Below are 16648 nucleotides of genomic sequence, written 5' to 3' on the forward strand. Positions count from 1 at the left end.
AATGCATTTCAGAAATCACCCCAAATCTTTACCAATTCATTCTTCATTCAATAATAAACAAATTTAATACTTGAAATTAATCGATTATTAATCAATTATAGTGCGTCCGATTATACTAATGACCAATCATGAAAAAAAATTCCGATGGTTCATCACTACGACTGTTTAAAAGGTTGGACACAATTCCCTAACAGGGCAATTGTTACACTAAAAATGGAATTGTTACTCTTTTTTAGTGTAATTAACTGTATCATGGGATTTTCAGTTGTTTCCCCTCTATTCTCGTGTTTGCTTTGAGTAAAAAATGAAGTGCAAGAATACTTCTACATCCTCTAAATATTTAGAGTCTAGGAAGCGTATATTTACATATATGTACAAGGACTCTATATGTGGCCAACAAGGTTTATAAATAACCTTTAACAGCTAGACTATGAAATAAAAAGATAATGTTTCTTTCTCTGCTTTAAACAGACAAAATGAGTGGTTTACGATAAAGAGGCTTGACAGAGGATAACTGGAACAATTTTTTGACAAGAGAAAAGTATCACAAATTAAACTATATCAAAATACCCTCGGTAATGTTGATTAATGATATATTTTTTTAAAAATATATAGGAGTTTTGAAATTGGGGTGTCTGAAATTGAGTTAGCGATCTTGTGGAGAGAAAAAGAAGGGGGTGATCAGATACGAAACAAGTGCTTGTGGAAATAATGTAAAATTCAAATCTAGGCCATGGCTCAGGCTACTGGTTTTATGGCCTGGCCTATTAAAAATTATGGAAAAATAGCCCGACTGGTCTATTACATAAAAACTTTAAATATGTTACATTCAAGGTTGGCTGTTATTTAATGAAAACAACTGGTAAATGATAACTGATTCACTTTGTTTACAAATATAAAACGGCGTCGAAACCGAGGGGGGGGGGGGGGGGACTAGGGAGGGGGCTTAGCCCCCCTCCACTTTTTTTGCAAAGATAGACATAATAACACCCCCAAACGACGTAGAAACTTTTTTGTTGGTTTAGCCCCCCCCCCCCCCCCCCCCCCAACTTTCCGACGTCTATGAAACCAGAATAGTTTTTACGTGTTTTAGAATTCTTACCCAAAGTACATATTAACTATTTAATATTGTGAATTACGTATTTCAGTGGCAGTAATGCAAAAATGGTGGGGAAGGGGCGCGAAAACGAAAATCAATCCCAATCAAAGCAAATATGTACAAGAGTTCTTGGTCTCGCACAAATAAATGTAACGTCCCTGGTGGTATATGGTTACTAAATGGCATACACTGTTTGTTTAAAGTAAACTCATGGAAAAAATCAGTCCAGTCATCTATATTGATGCTTACAACAATGTTCTACATGAAGTCTCTGATCAAACTACTTCAGCAGCACATTTTCAACGACTTTTAGCGCCAACCGGTTAATGTTGAGTGTGCTAGACACCCAAGTAGTCCCGAGTGTTATTAACTGGTCCTCCTATAATATGATTCTATAGTCTGTTTCCCAAAAGATACGATGTAGCGCGCGCCCTCTGTCGTCATAATGGTAGAACAATTTACAAATGTTGAATTGCGCAAATGCGAATGTCGAACTAACATCGGACGGATTACCAAAACACATTTACCACAACTCGCATAGACTTAACAAACTACAATGTGCAAATGCTCAACTACGGATGACGAAGATCTAATTTCAAATTTACATTGAATAAATAATGCATTCACTTGTTACGCATCTACACAAACATATATTCCATTTACATCTTACGCCATTCAAATGACGAATATACCGTTATGCACTACAAATGTCAAGATAACGATTAACATTTTTCTATTTACATTGAACCGATGGCGCATTTAGGAACAACAAATACATAATTACAAAGATAGAATATTGAACCCTTTGGCTTTCGAATTCCATAGTGTTACACTCATTCAATCACTTCTTGGGTCTTCCTTAGGTAATAAATACATTAAGATTTTTTTTCACAATTTCATGCGACTTGGTTTCCTAGCATGATTTACATGTAGCCATGCTGAAGACGCGCCACTCTGGTGGCTTTGGTATCTGTTGAGTTGTTCGACATAGCTTTCTTTAAACCCTTCATGAAGAAATGAGTGACAATCAATCTCCGAGGCATTTCTTCTAGAAAAAAGATTTTGAGAATTGTAAATCAAAGAATATTTTGCAACCTTGATTCATTGCAATACATAAACACATGCATCTATGTTTAATGTAGAATTGCCACCCATTGTGAGTATGAAAAAGTACAAAATTATTGGGGTATTTATACTTTTGAACCTTATGGGCTTTTCCAGAAAACCCGCCTTTTCCGTGTCACGACATGGTGTTTTTTGTTTTTTGTTTTTTTTTAAAGTAAACTCGGGTAACCTACTGCAATCGGTTGTCGTCCGTCGTGCGTTAACAATTAAACATTTTTAACTTCTACTTGATAACTTTTCAAATTTGCTATGAAATATCTTTGGGACAAGGGGGACATAAATTGTAAATTGCAGGTCTCCAGCACCCCTGGGGCCTTAGGGGCGGGGCAAAAACTGCCCAAAATTTACCAATTTTCAAAAATCTTCTCAAGAGCCGAACATGTGTAAGAAAAACTAAATACATGGTGATGGAGAACAGGAAGGCCTCTACCAAAATTGTAAATTTCATGATCCCCGGGGATCTTTAGAAAGAGCAGGTAGTCCTTTACCAAAAGTTTAAATTTGATGATCCCAGGGGTAGGGGATTTGGTATCAGGATGGGACCAAAATGGTCAGTTATCAAATGTGTGAACAAGAGATATTTTTAACTTCTTCTTGATAACTATCATTCCAGTTCTTTTCATATTTGGTATGAAGCGTCTTTGGAACAAGGGAAACATACATTGCAAATTTCAGGATTCCTACAACCCTCGGGCCTTAGGGGCAGGGCAAAAACTGCCCAAAATTGACAAATTTTCAAAAATCTTCTTCTCAAGAACCGCACATGTGTAAGAAAAACTAAATGCATTGTGATGGAGAGCAGGAAGGCCTCTACCAAAATTGTAAATTTCATGATCCCCGGGTAGGGGTTCTGACCCCAGGGCGGGGCCAAACTTGGAATATAGTGTTTTTTGTGTAAAACACTTAAATAACATCTTCTTTAGTGCTGTTTATACTAAATTGAAACTAAATGGATAGAACAGGTAGTCTTTTACCAAAATTGTAAATTTGATGATCCCCAGAGTAAGGGTTCTGACCCCAGGGTGGGGCTAAACTTGGGATATAGTATTTATGTGTAAGTTTGCTGATATTGTATAAAATCTCAATGCATCCTTATGAATAGCAGAAAAGGATGTACAAAAAATGGTGAATTTCATAACCCAGGGTTATGACTTCAGGATGAGTCCAAATTATTCGTATATTTTGATGTTTTAATGTTAATACACCTATTATTTAAAGCCTGTCATCAGTGTATGCACTTTTGAGGGCAGTGAAGTTTTAAGAACACATCTTGTTTTATGCTGTTGCTGAACATTAGAATTTAGCTTAGATATTCATAACAGGAATTTTTTTCTAGATTTCATAGCCCATGGAAGTAGCGATACTTTTTCACTAGTATTCAGGTGACCGATAAGGCCTGTGCATGGGCCTCTTGTTTCAAGTACATGCCATTGACGTTGGGTATTTTCAAGTACATGGCATTGCGTTTTTCCAGAAAATTTATCGGATAAAGAACTCTCGATCAAGTATCGGAGGTCATTCTTCTTCTGGTTACCTGTCATTGGACATGGATCAAAGACAATTACATCTCTAACTCACAACTCAACTTTATGACCAACGGTAGGACTTCAGCTTCACTGTCGTCAACTTCCCATATTTATGCAGCAATATTCCATCATCACCATCATATGGTGTTTTATGTCCCTCAACTAATTACGTGAGAACTTGTTCTGCGTATGATTACCGGTAACCCAATACAACCTGTCAATGGGTCAAATGTCATCTTTGTAAACTAGTTTTGACTACGGATTATTCCGTGTACCTGATCAAGATATAGCTAGGGCTCATGGCGGATGTGACAGGTCAACAGGGGGTGCTTATTCCTCCTGTGCACCTGGTTTTACCTATGGTGTATCCAGGGGTCTGTGTTTGCCCAACTTTTAATTTTGTATTCTTTTTTGGAGTTGAGATTGATCACTGTACATTATCTTCGCATTTTCCCCCCGTGGGGATCCGGGTTAGAATAGGTCCTCAGTACCCCCTTGCTTGTCGTAAGAGGCGACTAAATGGGGTGGTCCTTCGGACGAGACCGCAAAAATCGAGGTCCCGTGTCACAGCAGGTGTGGCACGATAAAGATCCCTCTCTGCTAAATGGCCATAAGCGCCGAGCATAGGCCTAAATTTTGCAGCCCTTCACCGGCAATGGTGACGTCTCCATATGAGTGAAATATTCTCGAGAGGGACGTTAAACAATATTCAATCAATCTTCGCATTTTTCATGTCATCGAGACTCATGGAGTTGACTCATACAATGGATTTCATACCTACCGGTATTCAGAACCCAACAGATACTGGATTGGAATATTATTTCCCCCACCATACTAGAATCTCAGGACTCAACGAGATTAGATTGGGAGTATACAATGGTATGTCCCCCGACCAAAGAAAATTTAGGACTTTTCACTACAGCCTTAGATGATATCGTCAACAGTATCAAAGTACTAGGTAATGAATTCAGAAATCATACTGCCGTCATTCTGATGAAACTTGGGCCATTAATACCTAGAATTCAACGGGGTGCATAAACTCGAAAGACCATCCCTTGTTATTCCTGTGGATGAATGGTTCACCGGGCTCTGGAATGTCATAGGAAAGAGAATCAGAACCCTCAGGAAAAAAACCCCAATATAAATGGATCTCTGTTTCAAATGCATTCTCATTCTTTGTGCTAAAATTGTGTTTTAACATAAAACTGTCATTGACTGGTTTTGGCTAAGCAAAAAGGAATAGATGTGTTAAAAAAGGGTGATATTGTGTAGTTTTAAGAAAACGCAATGAACTTATATCCAGGTATAATTTTCCATACAGTCAAAGCGAAAGCCACTCTGCCTTATAAATTAGTACCATATAAAAATTATTTCATACTCTAAAATAACACTATAAACATACCTGTCAAAAGTTTATTATTTAAGGAGGAATAGCAAATTGTCATAATGACTGACTTTCTTTCGAAACATGAATTGAATTACAAATATCAGCAATACATGTTCTTACGTGTTCCCCCCCCCCCCCCCCCAGTGGTTTTCAGTGTGGTTTCCGAAAACGACAACTTATCTTTCCAGAAAATCAAAGCGAAAGTCAATCTGGCTTTCAAAATATTTTTCAGGAAGTAAATAACATGTCTTTTTCTCGGTATTTAAAGTGAAATTCGCAATATAAAACATTATGGACTTTATTACCATTCGCTTTTCAGTGAACCGTGCAAAAAAGACCTCAAAAAGGCTTGATGGGTTGGTCAGTTTAGTGCAGAAGTGCGTCATGTTATTGCACTGTGCAAAAAGGACGCTAACAAAGGGGAGATCATCTGAATGCAATCAGTTGAAGAACTCATCAAAACCGCTTGAAAAGCCCAAAGGGACCATAGATGCTATTAAATTTATGGGAGTTTTTATCCCCGCCGCAACTACTTAAATTTAGATTTTCTTGGATATTGATCTTTTGATCTCGTCCATAAATGCGAATATACACTGTGTATATGTCATTCCAAAATTACACAATCTGATTAAAACCAGATCTTCGATCCGCTCCTCTATTGGCCATGTCGTGATTGAAAATTACAGAGTTGTGCTGGGAAAAGCCCAATAATATATAGTTACTGGAGGACAGATATGCTTTAAACAATTTAATCTGTTTACTTTCAGTGGAAAATGTATGCTTCAACTATCATGTGCAACTTTGCTTGGGACTATAGTTACTCGCGCAGCAAGTGAAAGAAAAAATAGTGACGTCATTTCAACTTTAACCTTCACTTAGAGATAAGCAGACATTCGCCCCACATAATATACTTCTTTGTAAGGCGGGGGGAAAGGATGGCGGAATCCAGAGAGAGGATGACAATGTGAGTATAGGGAAATATGAATTCTATGATTATCTATTTCTTGAGTGACTTTGTGCAATAGATAATTAGATTTACAGTGATTGTGCGTAAAGGGTTTTTACTACGAATTCTATTGCTTGTAAATTTATATGAAAATGTGGTGTTTTGCATTGTGCTAGTATTATTTTTTCAATATAAAGCGTACTTTAGTGATTATTTTGTATCGAAAGTGTAAAAAGCCAGATATGCATATTCTCGTTAGAGATTTTCGCGCCAGTGACGTCATACGTGTCAATCGTGGTGAGGCGAGAAAACATTTAAACAAGTTGTGAACAGCACCACAGGAGTTTGAAATTTTATCAATAAAGTCAATAAAATTCACTTGATTGACCAAGCCATGAGCTATGCGTTAGCATAGCGAACAGGAATGAAAAGCTGTTTTGGAGAAATCTCGAGTTTCGCTTTGAACCGCAGCGCAATGAATATAACTCGTCAGTATTTATAAATAACAACATTTGCCTACTTAAATTTGCCTCCTAACCCCTCTCTATAATGCTGTCAGTATCCACTTTATTCGATTCCGTGTAAACATTGACTTTACCGAGAACCCATTGTATATGACTCATTATTTGCTCTACTGATTATTGATATATGAAAATAAAATGGATTTATTTTTCAGCTGTGTGTTATTAATTTAAAGTTTTAAGTAGATATTTTATATTGTCTTGTGTAAATAAAATAATAAATAATATCTGAAATACATTCAATATGTGTCATGTTTAGTTTTTAATCTGTCAACACCCAAAACTGTGTTTTTCTGCCTCTCCTAAATGGGACATGAAAAAAATATTATTTGTTTTTTAAGCACATTTGCCATAATATTGCTTATTATAGAAAACGGTTGGTATAATTGAAAAGATTACTATATAAGGGTTAGAAAAATGCAGGTAAAGTTTATTTATGTTTCTTATAGACCTCAAACGAATGTGTAGAATAAAGGGTGTTAGCGTTCCAAGTGTGTCGGTCTGTCAGGTTACGTGAGAAATGGAGTGAAATTCCATTGAAATGGTGATAATTTTTGTGGGGTAAAACAGCATGTTTACATCAATAATATTCTATTAAATATGATATAGAAGCATCCACTATTCTAAAACTAACGATGTGGCATCAGTCTTATAGATAACTACATGTTTGTAAATGTCGGTAAAAATCGTGGTTACGTGTGTTACCCTATTTTCGGCTTTCAAAGAGGGAAATTCCAAGATTATAAATAGTTACGCATGCGCACTGCATGGCTTGCGGCGACCTTTCAACTGAACAGAAATAGCTTTTCCGCACTTGTGATTGTTGTCAGAAGTTCAATACAGATGAAATTCTGTCAGGTATGTTACGTGATGTTACGTGAGTAACAATTTGGTATAAAAGTTACGTGAATATTGCCAAAACTCCCATTAACTGAGCGAATCGAGACATTTTTCTGGCTATTATCGTCGTATTAATATCCAATTCCTGTGTGCAAATATTTTTTACGACAAATGTTTTATTTAAACATTGTTGTGAAAAATTATCAACTAATGTAGTCCAAATTTACCGACTTGTACAAACTTCGCACGTAAAATTTACAGACGATGATATTCCTCTGTTCTGAACACACGTAACAATTACAGACTGCAATTTTCCGTAAAGATTACGTGAAAAGGGTATTGTTATTTTTGATTCTATTAAATGCAAACAGTAGGAAACAAATTAATTTTTAAATACTCTGCTTTTTCCAAAGCCAAACAACGCGATTTTTAAAAAAAGATTTGAATGTTATAAATTACAGAATTTAAATGTCTGTCATTGTTACGTGAATAAAATTTACGTGTAAACTTGTCTTGTGGAACTAAATTTTTTCAGTATTATCTATGACCTGTATGTACATGTTACCTATGTCAATGTAGAAACCCTTAACATGTGTATATGGTACACATGTGTAAATTGTATCATGTAGTTATAATGTTTAATTGTTAATTTGTATATGCCCCCGAGGGCCCTTAATTGGTGAATAAATATATTCTATATATGTTACCTGGATATAGTTCATTGCATCCCCCCTTCCCAATTAAAAAAGTCATAAATTCCTATTGATCTTTACATAAATTTTATATTTCTATCAATAATAAAGATCTATATGTACCTTAGTCCACAAAATGTTGACACAAGAATTTTGCAAAATTTATGTTGGTATTCGTTCACAAATGCGTTCTTTACTATTATTTTTTAATGGGGGGGGGGGGGGGGGGGGGGTGGGGGTTGAACTAGATCCAAATTTTGAATATAAAGTTTGTTCGTAATAGTCACTTAGTTGCAAAAGAACATATGTTTTCAGAATGGCATCAAAAATGAATAAATTGCACCCCCCTTCCCAATTAAAAAAGTCATAAATTCCTATTGATCTTTACATAAATTTTATATTTCTATCAATAATAAAGATCTATATGTACCTTAGTCCACAAAATGTTGACACAAGAATTTTGCGAAATGTATGTTGGTATTCGTTCACAAATGGTTCTTTACTATTATTTTTTAATGGGGGTGGTGGTGGGGGGGGGGGTTTGAACTAGATCCAAATTTTGAATATAAAGTTTGTTCGTAATAGTCACTCAGTAGCAAAAGAACATATGTTTCCAGAATGGCATCAAAAATGAATAAATTGCACCCCCCTTCCCAATTAAAACAGTCATAAATTCCTATTGATCTTTACATAAATTTTATATTTCTATCAATAATAAAGATCTATATGTACCTTAGTCCACAAAATGTTGACACAAGAATTTTGCAAAATTTATGTTGGTATTCGTTCACAAATGCGTTCTTTATTATTATTTTTTAATTGGGGGGGGGGGGGGGGGGTTGAACTAGATCCAAATTTTGAATATAAAGTTTGTTCGTAATAGTCACTTAGTTGCAAAAGAACATATGTTTTCAGAATGGCATCAAAAATGAATAAATTGCACCCCCCTTCCCAATTAAAAAAGTCATAAATTCCTATTGATCTTTACATAAATTTTATATTTCTATCAATAATAAAGATCTATATGTACCTTAGTCCACAAAATGTTGACACAAGAATTTTGCGAAATGTATGTTGGTATTCGTTCACAAATGGTTCTTTACTATTATTTTTTAATGGGGGTGGTGGTGGGGGGGGGGGTTTGAACTAGATCCAAATTTTGAATATAAAGTTTGTTCGTAATAGTCACTCAGTAGCAAAAGAACATATGTTTCCAGAATGGCATCAAAAATGAATAAATTGCACCCCCCTTCCCAATTAAAACAGTCATAAATTCCTATTGATCTTTACATAAATTTTATATTTCTATCAATAATAAAGATCTATATGTACCTTAGTCCACAAAATGTTGACACAAGAATTTTGCAAAATTTATGTTGGTATTCGTTCACAAATGCGTTCTTTATTATTATTTTTTAATTGGGGGGGGGGGGGGGGGGGTTGAACTAGATCCAAATTTTGAATATAAAGTTTGTTCGTAATAGTCACTTAGTTGCAAAAGAACATATGTTTTCAGAATGGCATCAAAAATGAATAAATTGCACCCCCCTTCCCAATTAAAAAAGTCATAAATTCCTATTGATCTTTACATAAATTTTATATTTCTATCAATAATAAAGATCTATATGTACCTTAGTCCACAAAATGTTGACACAAGAATTTTGCGAAATGTATGTTGGTATTCGTTCACAAATGGTTCTTTACTATTATTTTTTAATGGGGGTGGGGGGGGGGGGGTTTGAACTAGATCCAAATTTTGAATATAAAGTTTGTTCGTAATAGTCACTCAGTAGCAAAAGAACATATGTTTTCAGAATGGCATCAAAAATGAATAAGTTCAGAAACAAAATAAAAGAAAATCCCATAGCAGAGGCAGAAATGAAAAAGAAACATGCTGAGGAAATGAAAAAACACAGAAAAAAATGGACTGAAAGTCAAAAGGAAAGAAACAGAGAGTTGAGCAAACTTCGCATGAAAAAAATGCGAGAGAAGAAAAAGAAAATGTTAGAAGAAATGCACAGCAGTGATCAAAACGAAACTGCATCTTTACCAGAAACAAGACAGCAAAGGAAAGATAAGGAAGAACAGAAACAGAAGCAGCGGGAATACAAGCGACAATGGCGGGCTAATCTTTCATCGCAGAAAAAGAGAAGAATACGAGAAAAGGATGCTACTGCAAAACGACTGAAACGAAAGAAAACTCCAGGCATAGCTATGAGGTTTCCTGCCAAGTCAACAACAGAAACAGGGAAAGAAACAGGTTTCTCATATAATGAGACTGCACTAAGAAAAGCCGTTTACAGAACAAAGAAACAAATACCTAAGAGTCCTACAAAGTATGCAAAAGTTGTGAAGAAATTACTTAAACAAGCAACTCCAAGAAAGAGAGCAGCATTAGAAAATGAAGGAATCTGTTCACCGTCATCAAAAAAGAATCTGACTGAAATGTTCAAAACAGTCAAAACAATCCATGAAGGTCTGAAAGGTAAAACAAAGATTGAAAAAAAGAAAAGAAAGGAGTTCCTGAGGAATTTTTCTGAACGATTAAGTCAGAAGCCGGATTTCCAAAAAACTTTTTGTGCCGCCACAGGGATAAAAAAAAAAGTATTTATCACATGAATTTGTTTGTCCAAAGCCTGCAAAAATTAGAAAAGATGCCTTAGCACCAGCAACAAAAGGTAGCATTGTAGAATTCTTCAAAAAAGAAACAAATGCTGTGACAGTGTCCGATAAGAAAGCAATAAAAAAAGATCTGAGAGAAAAACATGTTTTAACAACCTCACAAAAAAGTTTATGGAACAGATGGAATGAAGAGAACCCTGATGAAAAGCTGTCCTTCTCAAAGTTTTGCACACTTCGACCAAAGAATGTTTTAACACAAGGTTATAGAAAATTATATCAGTGTTTATGCGAATATTGTGAAAACTTGAAACTAAAACTTGTTGCAATTAACAAATATCTAACAATGAAAGATCATGCAGAGTTAAAACTTTATGATGAATTTGATGCTGTGAATAAGACTCTCTGCCCTAAAGGGGAGGATAAGAAGTACCATAGAAGAGATTGTATTGATAGGAAGTGTGCACTTTGCGGGACTGCAATTCTAAAAACTCAACTGAAAGATGTAATAGAAATCAATAATCAGGAGGAAATCAAATGGAGTAAATGGGAAGTTGTTAAAACTTTTAACAGAAAAACAAACAAAGAAGTTTCCAAACGACAAGAGGTGTTAAAGAGTGGAACACCTGAAGAGCTTATTGATGAGATTGCAAATGAGCTCGACTTTTTGTCTATTCATTTGTTTGAAGCTAGATGGCAACAGGATCAATTCAGTCAACTTTCCAAAGAATTTCCAGAGAAGTCAGTTGTTATGACGATAGACTTTGCAGAGAACTATACTTGTTTCTCTCAAAATGAAATCCAAGGTGCCCACTGGGCTAAAGACTCGGTTACAATACACCCATGTGTTGTTCTGTATAGATGCCCAAACGACGGAGAAATTGTAGATGAATGCGTTGACATTGTAAGTGATGACTTATGTCATGATAGCCATGCTGTGAATTTTTTCACCAAATCTGTCATGAAACATTTAAAGGAAGAAAGACAGCTGGAAATAGATCATGCTTACATCATTAGTGATGGCTGTGCAGGTCAATACAAGTCCAAAGTACCATTGATGGATGCCAGTTGCAGTAAGGAGGATTTAGGTTGCACAGTTGAAAGATGCTACTACGGTAGCAGGCATGGAAAAAACCGGTGTGATGGAGAGGCGGGGGTTTTGAAGGCGAAAGGAACAAGAGCAGTCAAAAATGGTGAGGCAATTATATATGATGCTAAGTCCTTCTACAATTGTGTGAAAAGTCTAGAGAAAGGTCCAGCAGGTGAAACAGAATGCAAGCACAAAAGAAGAACCATATTATGGGTTGACAGTACAGCAATCAATAGGAAGAGAGATGACAGAAATGTCAAAACAGTAGAGGGAACCAGGAAACTACACTCAGTGTTGGGGGAACAGAGGGGGACAATTAGGACAAGACGACTGTCATGCTTTTGTGAGCAATGCCTATGCTTCAGATTTGACAGATGTACCAATACAGGACATGTTGAAATGTGGAAGACAGTTTTCTTGAAGTGTATCCTTTCAAAAAAAATGTGTTGATATTTAACTTTATGTTTAAGAAATGACTATTACTTAAATTTTCTATTTCAAAACCAAGGACAGCAACTGTACATTATAAATCAAACAAAATATACAAAAGACTAGAGCATGATAAACGAAATGTCTTTATCTTTCAAATCTATAGTGCTATACACGTATAGAACTTGTTTTATGCATGCCGCGTTCCCTGAGTTTGGTGAATTGTAATTCTGAAATTTCCTTAACAAATATAAGCAATCCAACAACAGGTTGTGGAGGATCAGGATGATTTGGATCATGATGCTGAAGGTATCGTGCTAGATGCAGTTGTTGCTGATGATGAGGATGGAATGCTGATCCGGCAGAATGCAGGTAAACATACAAAACAATTTCAAGAAATTTCTTCCTGTTTGTCTTCATGCACATTAAACAAATGCCGGTTCATGGTATCATGTATTTCTTTAAATATTCCTCATTTGATAGGATGGGGATCACACAAAACATTTTTTTAGTCTTGTTTGCTTTTGAATTTAGATTCATTTTATGTTTCAGAGTTTAGTCTGAGTTTTGAGTCAAACTCCTTAAAAAAATATAAGTAAAAAAGGCAAAAAATCAAAAATCTAAATTTGTGAAATTTTACAATTACAAGAATCCAGTTGAAGTATGTTTTTATTAAAGTTATACTGAGTTCTTATTTTATACATTTCCCTAAATGTTATCCATATTTTGCCATTAGATGAAAATGATATTGTTGCTGACCACAATGTTGAGAACCATGAACAGGCTCCAGTTGAAGGGGTTGATTTGTTGGAGGCTGGTGGAAGTGATGACCTGTTTAATGTTGGAGAGCTTCAGGACTTGAGTTACGACGCAAACACTTCCTTCTCTTATATTAAAGATGTAGATGATATTGGGTATGTATTGTACATTTCATGTCTGCTTTAATAACCAATTTGCTTCTTTCTGCTTCATGCATGGTATTGATTTTAATACTTGATTTCAATACCACTTTACATATCATTTTTGTCATATCTAATGCCATGTATTTGAAAAGGCGGTAACATCCTTAAAAAACTGTAACCATCAGTCTGTACATGTATGATTTCGTAGGTTTGCACCAGGCAACTATGTACTTGTTAAGCATGGCTCAGTGTCTATACCAGCAGTTGTAAGTTGCAGTCTGTTGAATTTTGGTTCTTTTAATGTGTATTTTGATTTTAGTTTGTATTACCTTGTTTTGCATTCTATTGAATTAACCTGAAACTACAAATTGGCTTATGGAACCAATTGAATCCTTTTAAATGCTGGCTACCCGTTGTTGATTTTGTTAAAATTGAATAATCCACAAGAATTTAGAAAATCAGTCAGTTTTTGATTATTTTAGTTGCTTTTCATATTATAAGTTTTCACTATGTATTGGTTCTGTTAAATTTTCAATTTGGTCTCAACATTTTTGAAGAGCAAGTTTGGATATTGATGTCAGATCGAATTTACATTCCTTACCTGTTAAATAGATGATAGAGTTCAATAGATGATAGAGTTCAATATATGTAGGTGCATGTATTGATTAGTATAAAAAAATTAACTGTATATTGTGTAGTGGTGAATAACTTGTTTATTATTTATTTCAGATCACAAGAAATGCCACTGACAACAAACAGGACGAAAAATTTATTTATATTAATTTTTTCAAGAACATTTCAAAGGATCATTGGACAATAAATTCAGAGGAATTTTCTTTGCTGAAAACGGACATTCTAAGGAAGATTAATGAACCTGAACTTGTGTTGATTGGTTCAAGATGCTACTGTAAATTTGTTCTCTAGGCAGAATGTATTGGTGACCCCAAATAGTTGAACAAAATGAACACTGTCATTTATGTTCAATATTGTTTATTTGCAAATTAAGTTTGAAATGTAATAAAAAAATTTATCAGTTACCATTTCACCTTTTTGTATACATGTATTCATTCAGGTTTGTTCGTGTTTGTTTTCTTTTCTTTCTGAACGCAGGTATTAACTTTGATAACAACCATGCTGCTAGTATATATATTACGATTTCATCTTTTACTCAGTTAAACCAATAAAGAAATTGTTAAAAATAAAATTATTAATTTCTAAATGAAATTGAAAGTATATAATAAAAAGGTTAGATACTTTGTATAGGAAGATATGACGACCTTGTTTTTTGTCCCTGGTACTTCTTTTAAATCACATATCTTGGACTTTAAAGTTCTTAAAACATAATGTGACAATAAACGTCTGTCCTGTTACGTGATTATATTCCCGATTACCTTGCTTTTCTCCATTTATACCAAATATCTACAACTGACCATGATGTTTCAAAGATAAATATGGCTTAACAGCTGTTGTCAAGAATGAAAAAAGTCATCATGTACAACAGTTTTGACAATATTTTTAAACGGACAGACATATACTGCCAGTGTCTGCATTTACGACTATGTTTGACAAGTATGATTACCAAATAAAAATAGAAAGTTTGAATACCATTGAATATGTCATCAAAAGAACACTATTACTTGTCATTTTAAAGCATAATATGTGTCAAATAAGTTTCTTGTTTCTTTGTATTAGTTAAAAATTCTTTCTTATGTCTGTCCTGTTACGTGAGTTTTTTGGTAGACACCGCATGCAAAAAATGGCCTCTAAAATTAGAAATAAAAGTAAAACTATCTTTGCACCATTTTTTCCTGAAAATAGAGGTATCATTGATTATAAAGCAAGCAATTTTAATGCAATAAAGCAAAGTTTAATTTTCACACTGTATGTCCCACCTTCTTAGCCCTAGAGCAAATAATGAGTCATATACGTCACATTCACTCCTGGCCTGACATTTTTGTATTCCTTATAATTTCAAGTTTTAAAAAAATGATAAAATGCTCCCACATATTTTTTTAATCAAATGAAATAAAACACAACATATAAAATCCTATGTCATATCAATTATTATAGAGGGCGAAGCCCTCTCACGGCCCGAAGGGCCGTGAGAGCGGAGCTCTCCCTATAGGTAACACGTATATACATGTTTAAAAGGAAAATATAGGAAAACAATGAAAAATTAAACCATACCTATGGAACTTGAAAATTTTGGTACTAATGGCGTCGAATCGAATACTATCGCGTGGACATGTATTTCTCCATTTTGAATCTCGTCTACCCTAGTTCACGTCGTTCTGAGATGTTACAAAAATTCGTAAAAGCATGTAAATCTTATTTTTTTTAATCATATATAATCACTCCACCATTAAAGCCATGTTTGTTGTTGTGGTTCAGACGCTATGTTTGTAAATCTGCTAAAATACGACGCTGAATATGACGTCACAATGTACTGTTTACATCATTTGCGTTATATTTCCCGCGTTCAATATATAGGCGGATCAAATCATGCTAACTTCGGGTTGTTTTTGTTCTGTTTTGGATATAGATACTAATGCCAAAATTTTTTTGCTTCGCCCTCAAACACGGTCACGCCGTAAAACATATTATTCTGAGGTAAGAAACTATGTTCAGAGTTTAAAAACAAAGGGCTATAATTGTTTAGAAAGTTGCATGTGCGCGAAATCATTGGATTACAAAAATGTCAGGCCCGGAGTGAATGTGACGTATTACAATGGGTTCTCGGTAAAGTCAATGTTTACACGGAATCAAATAAAGTGGATACTGACAGCATTAAAGAGGGGTTAAGAGGCAAATTTAAGTAGGCAAATGTTGTTAGTGATAAATACTGACGAGTTATATTCATTGCGCGGTGGTTCAAAGCGAAACTCGAGATTTCTCCAAAACAGCGTTTCATTCCTGTTCGCTATGCTAACGCATATCTCATGGCTTGGTCAATCAAGTGAATTTTATTGACTTTATTGATAAAATTTCAAACTCCTGTGACAGCACATACAGCAGGCTATTGATACAAATTGGAGAGATTCAACAGTTACAAGTCCCATTATATTGTGTTGTACAGTATCTATAGCTGTAATAATCAGCACAAAAAAGAAGAGTTTCTTTACTTTTACCAACGAGGCAAGTTGGGGAAATTTTGTGAGCTTAGAACTAAATTTAGAAATACTTCAAACCAACGGAAAACCACCTTCAATGACGAACTTACAGTCTTACATATTGCATTCTAACCCATTTAATTCATGATATCGACATTTCTGTTTACGAATTAATAGGCTTGTTGTCCTTCAGACTGGACATAATCAGAGACTGCCTTCAGTTCGAGAACTCTAATAGCCTACCAGGTATTAAGGCAATCAAAGTCGCCGCGGGTCTGGCAACCACAGAAATTTCTGTGTAGCATACACTTTATATATATATATGCACCTTTCATTTCATATGCAACGATATATTGGTTTGC

The 16648-nt window shown here is 34.9% G+C and overlaps 3 protein-coding genes and 1 long non-coding RNA gene across 10 annotated transcripts in view; 2 read left to right on the forward strand and 2 right to left on the reverse strand.

The window, feature by feature from the left end:
- The window catches only part of LOC125681531 (cyclin-dependent kinase 7-like), a 153643-nt gene that overhangs the window by 22303 nt on the left and 114692 nt on the right, over nucleotides 1-16648 (reverse strand). The gene's annotated exons all lie outside the window — the stretch shown is intronic.
- Nucleotides 1-16648, forward strand: part of LOC125681534 (A-kinase anchor protein 7-like) — a 63780-nt gene that overhangs the window by 1130 nt on the left and 46002 nt on the right. For 3 of the 4 annotated variants that reach the window (XM_056154611.1, XM_056154614.1, XM_056154613.1), the window contains exon 2: nucleotides 5905-6101. In XM_056154611.1, coding sequence (XP_056010586.1) covers nucleotides 6073-6101 — 29 coding nt within the window. In that variant the 5' untranslated portion in view covers nucleotides 5905-6072. Of the gene's footprint in view, nucleotides 1-5321; nucleotides 5373-5904; nucleotides 6102-16648 lie in introns of those variants that run through there. The other variant, XM_056154612.1, reaches the window with a different exon arrangement.
- Nucleotides 1109-5264, reverse strand: LOC125681535 (uncharacterized). Its single transcript, XR_007372266.2, has 2 exons — nucleotides 5153-5264; nucleotides 1109-2147 (listed from the first exon to the last, which is right to left on the reverse strand). It is a non-coding gene; the product is annotated as an uncharacterized LOC125681535 (long non-coding RNA).
- Nucleotides 6704-14214, forward strand: LOC125666908 (uncharacterized). 3 transcript variants are annotated; one of them, XM_048900241.2, is made up of 5 exons: nucleotides 7368-7462; nucleotides 9951-12269; nucleotides 12530-12646; nucleotides 13011-13188; nucleotides 13906-14214. In XM_048900241.2, exons 2-5 carry the CDS (start codon nucleotides 11102-11104, stop codon nucleotides 13994-13996), a joined length of 1554 nt encoding a protein of 517 aa, XP_048756198.2. In that variant the 5' UTR covers nucleotides 7368-7462; nucleotides 9951-11101; the 3' UTR covers nucleotides 13997-14214. The 3 variants fall into 3 exon arrangements, with proteins under 3 accessions (XP_056010578.1, XP_048756198.2, XP_048756194.2); XM_056154603.1 differs by lacking the exon at nucleotides 9951-12269 and having other exon boundaries at nucleotides 6704-7462; nucleotides 12544-12646; XM_048900237.2 differs by lacking the exon at nucleotides 7368-7462 and having other exon boundaries at nucleotides 8975-12269.

Source organism: Ostrea edulis, chromosome 2 (assembly GCF_947568905.1).
Source record: "Ostrea edulis chromosome 2, xbOstEdul1.1, whole genome shotgun sequence".
Taxonomy (NCBI): Eukaryota; Metazoa; Mollusca; class Bivalvia; order Ostreida; family Ostreidae; genus Ostrea; species Ostrea edulis.

Excerpts from the sequence above, each read along its gene's own strand:
- LOC125666908 (XM_048900241.2), top strand. The coding sequence starts at position 11,102 with ATGAAAGATCATGCAGAGTTAAAACTTTATGATGAATTTGATGCTGTG. Across the intron at positions 12,270-12,529 it reads GAAGACAGTTTTCTTGAAGT|CAATCCAACAACAGGTTGTG; the intron begins GTATCCTTTCAA and ends AACAAATATAAG. Across the intron at positions 12,647-13,010 it reads GCTGATCCGGCAGAATGCAG|ATGAAAATGATATTGTTGCT; the intron begins GTAAACATACAA and ends TTTTGCCATTAG.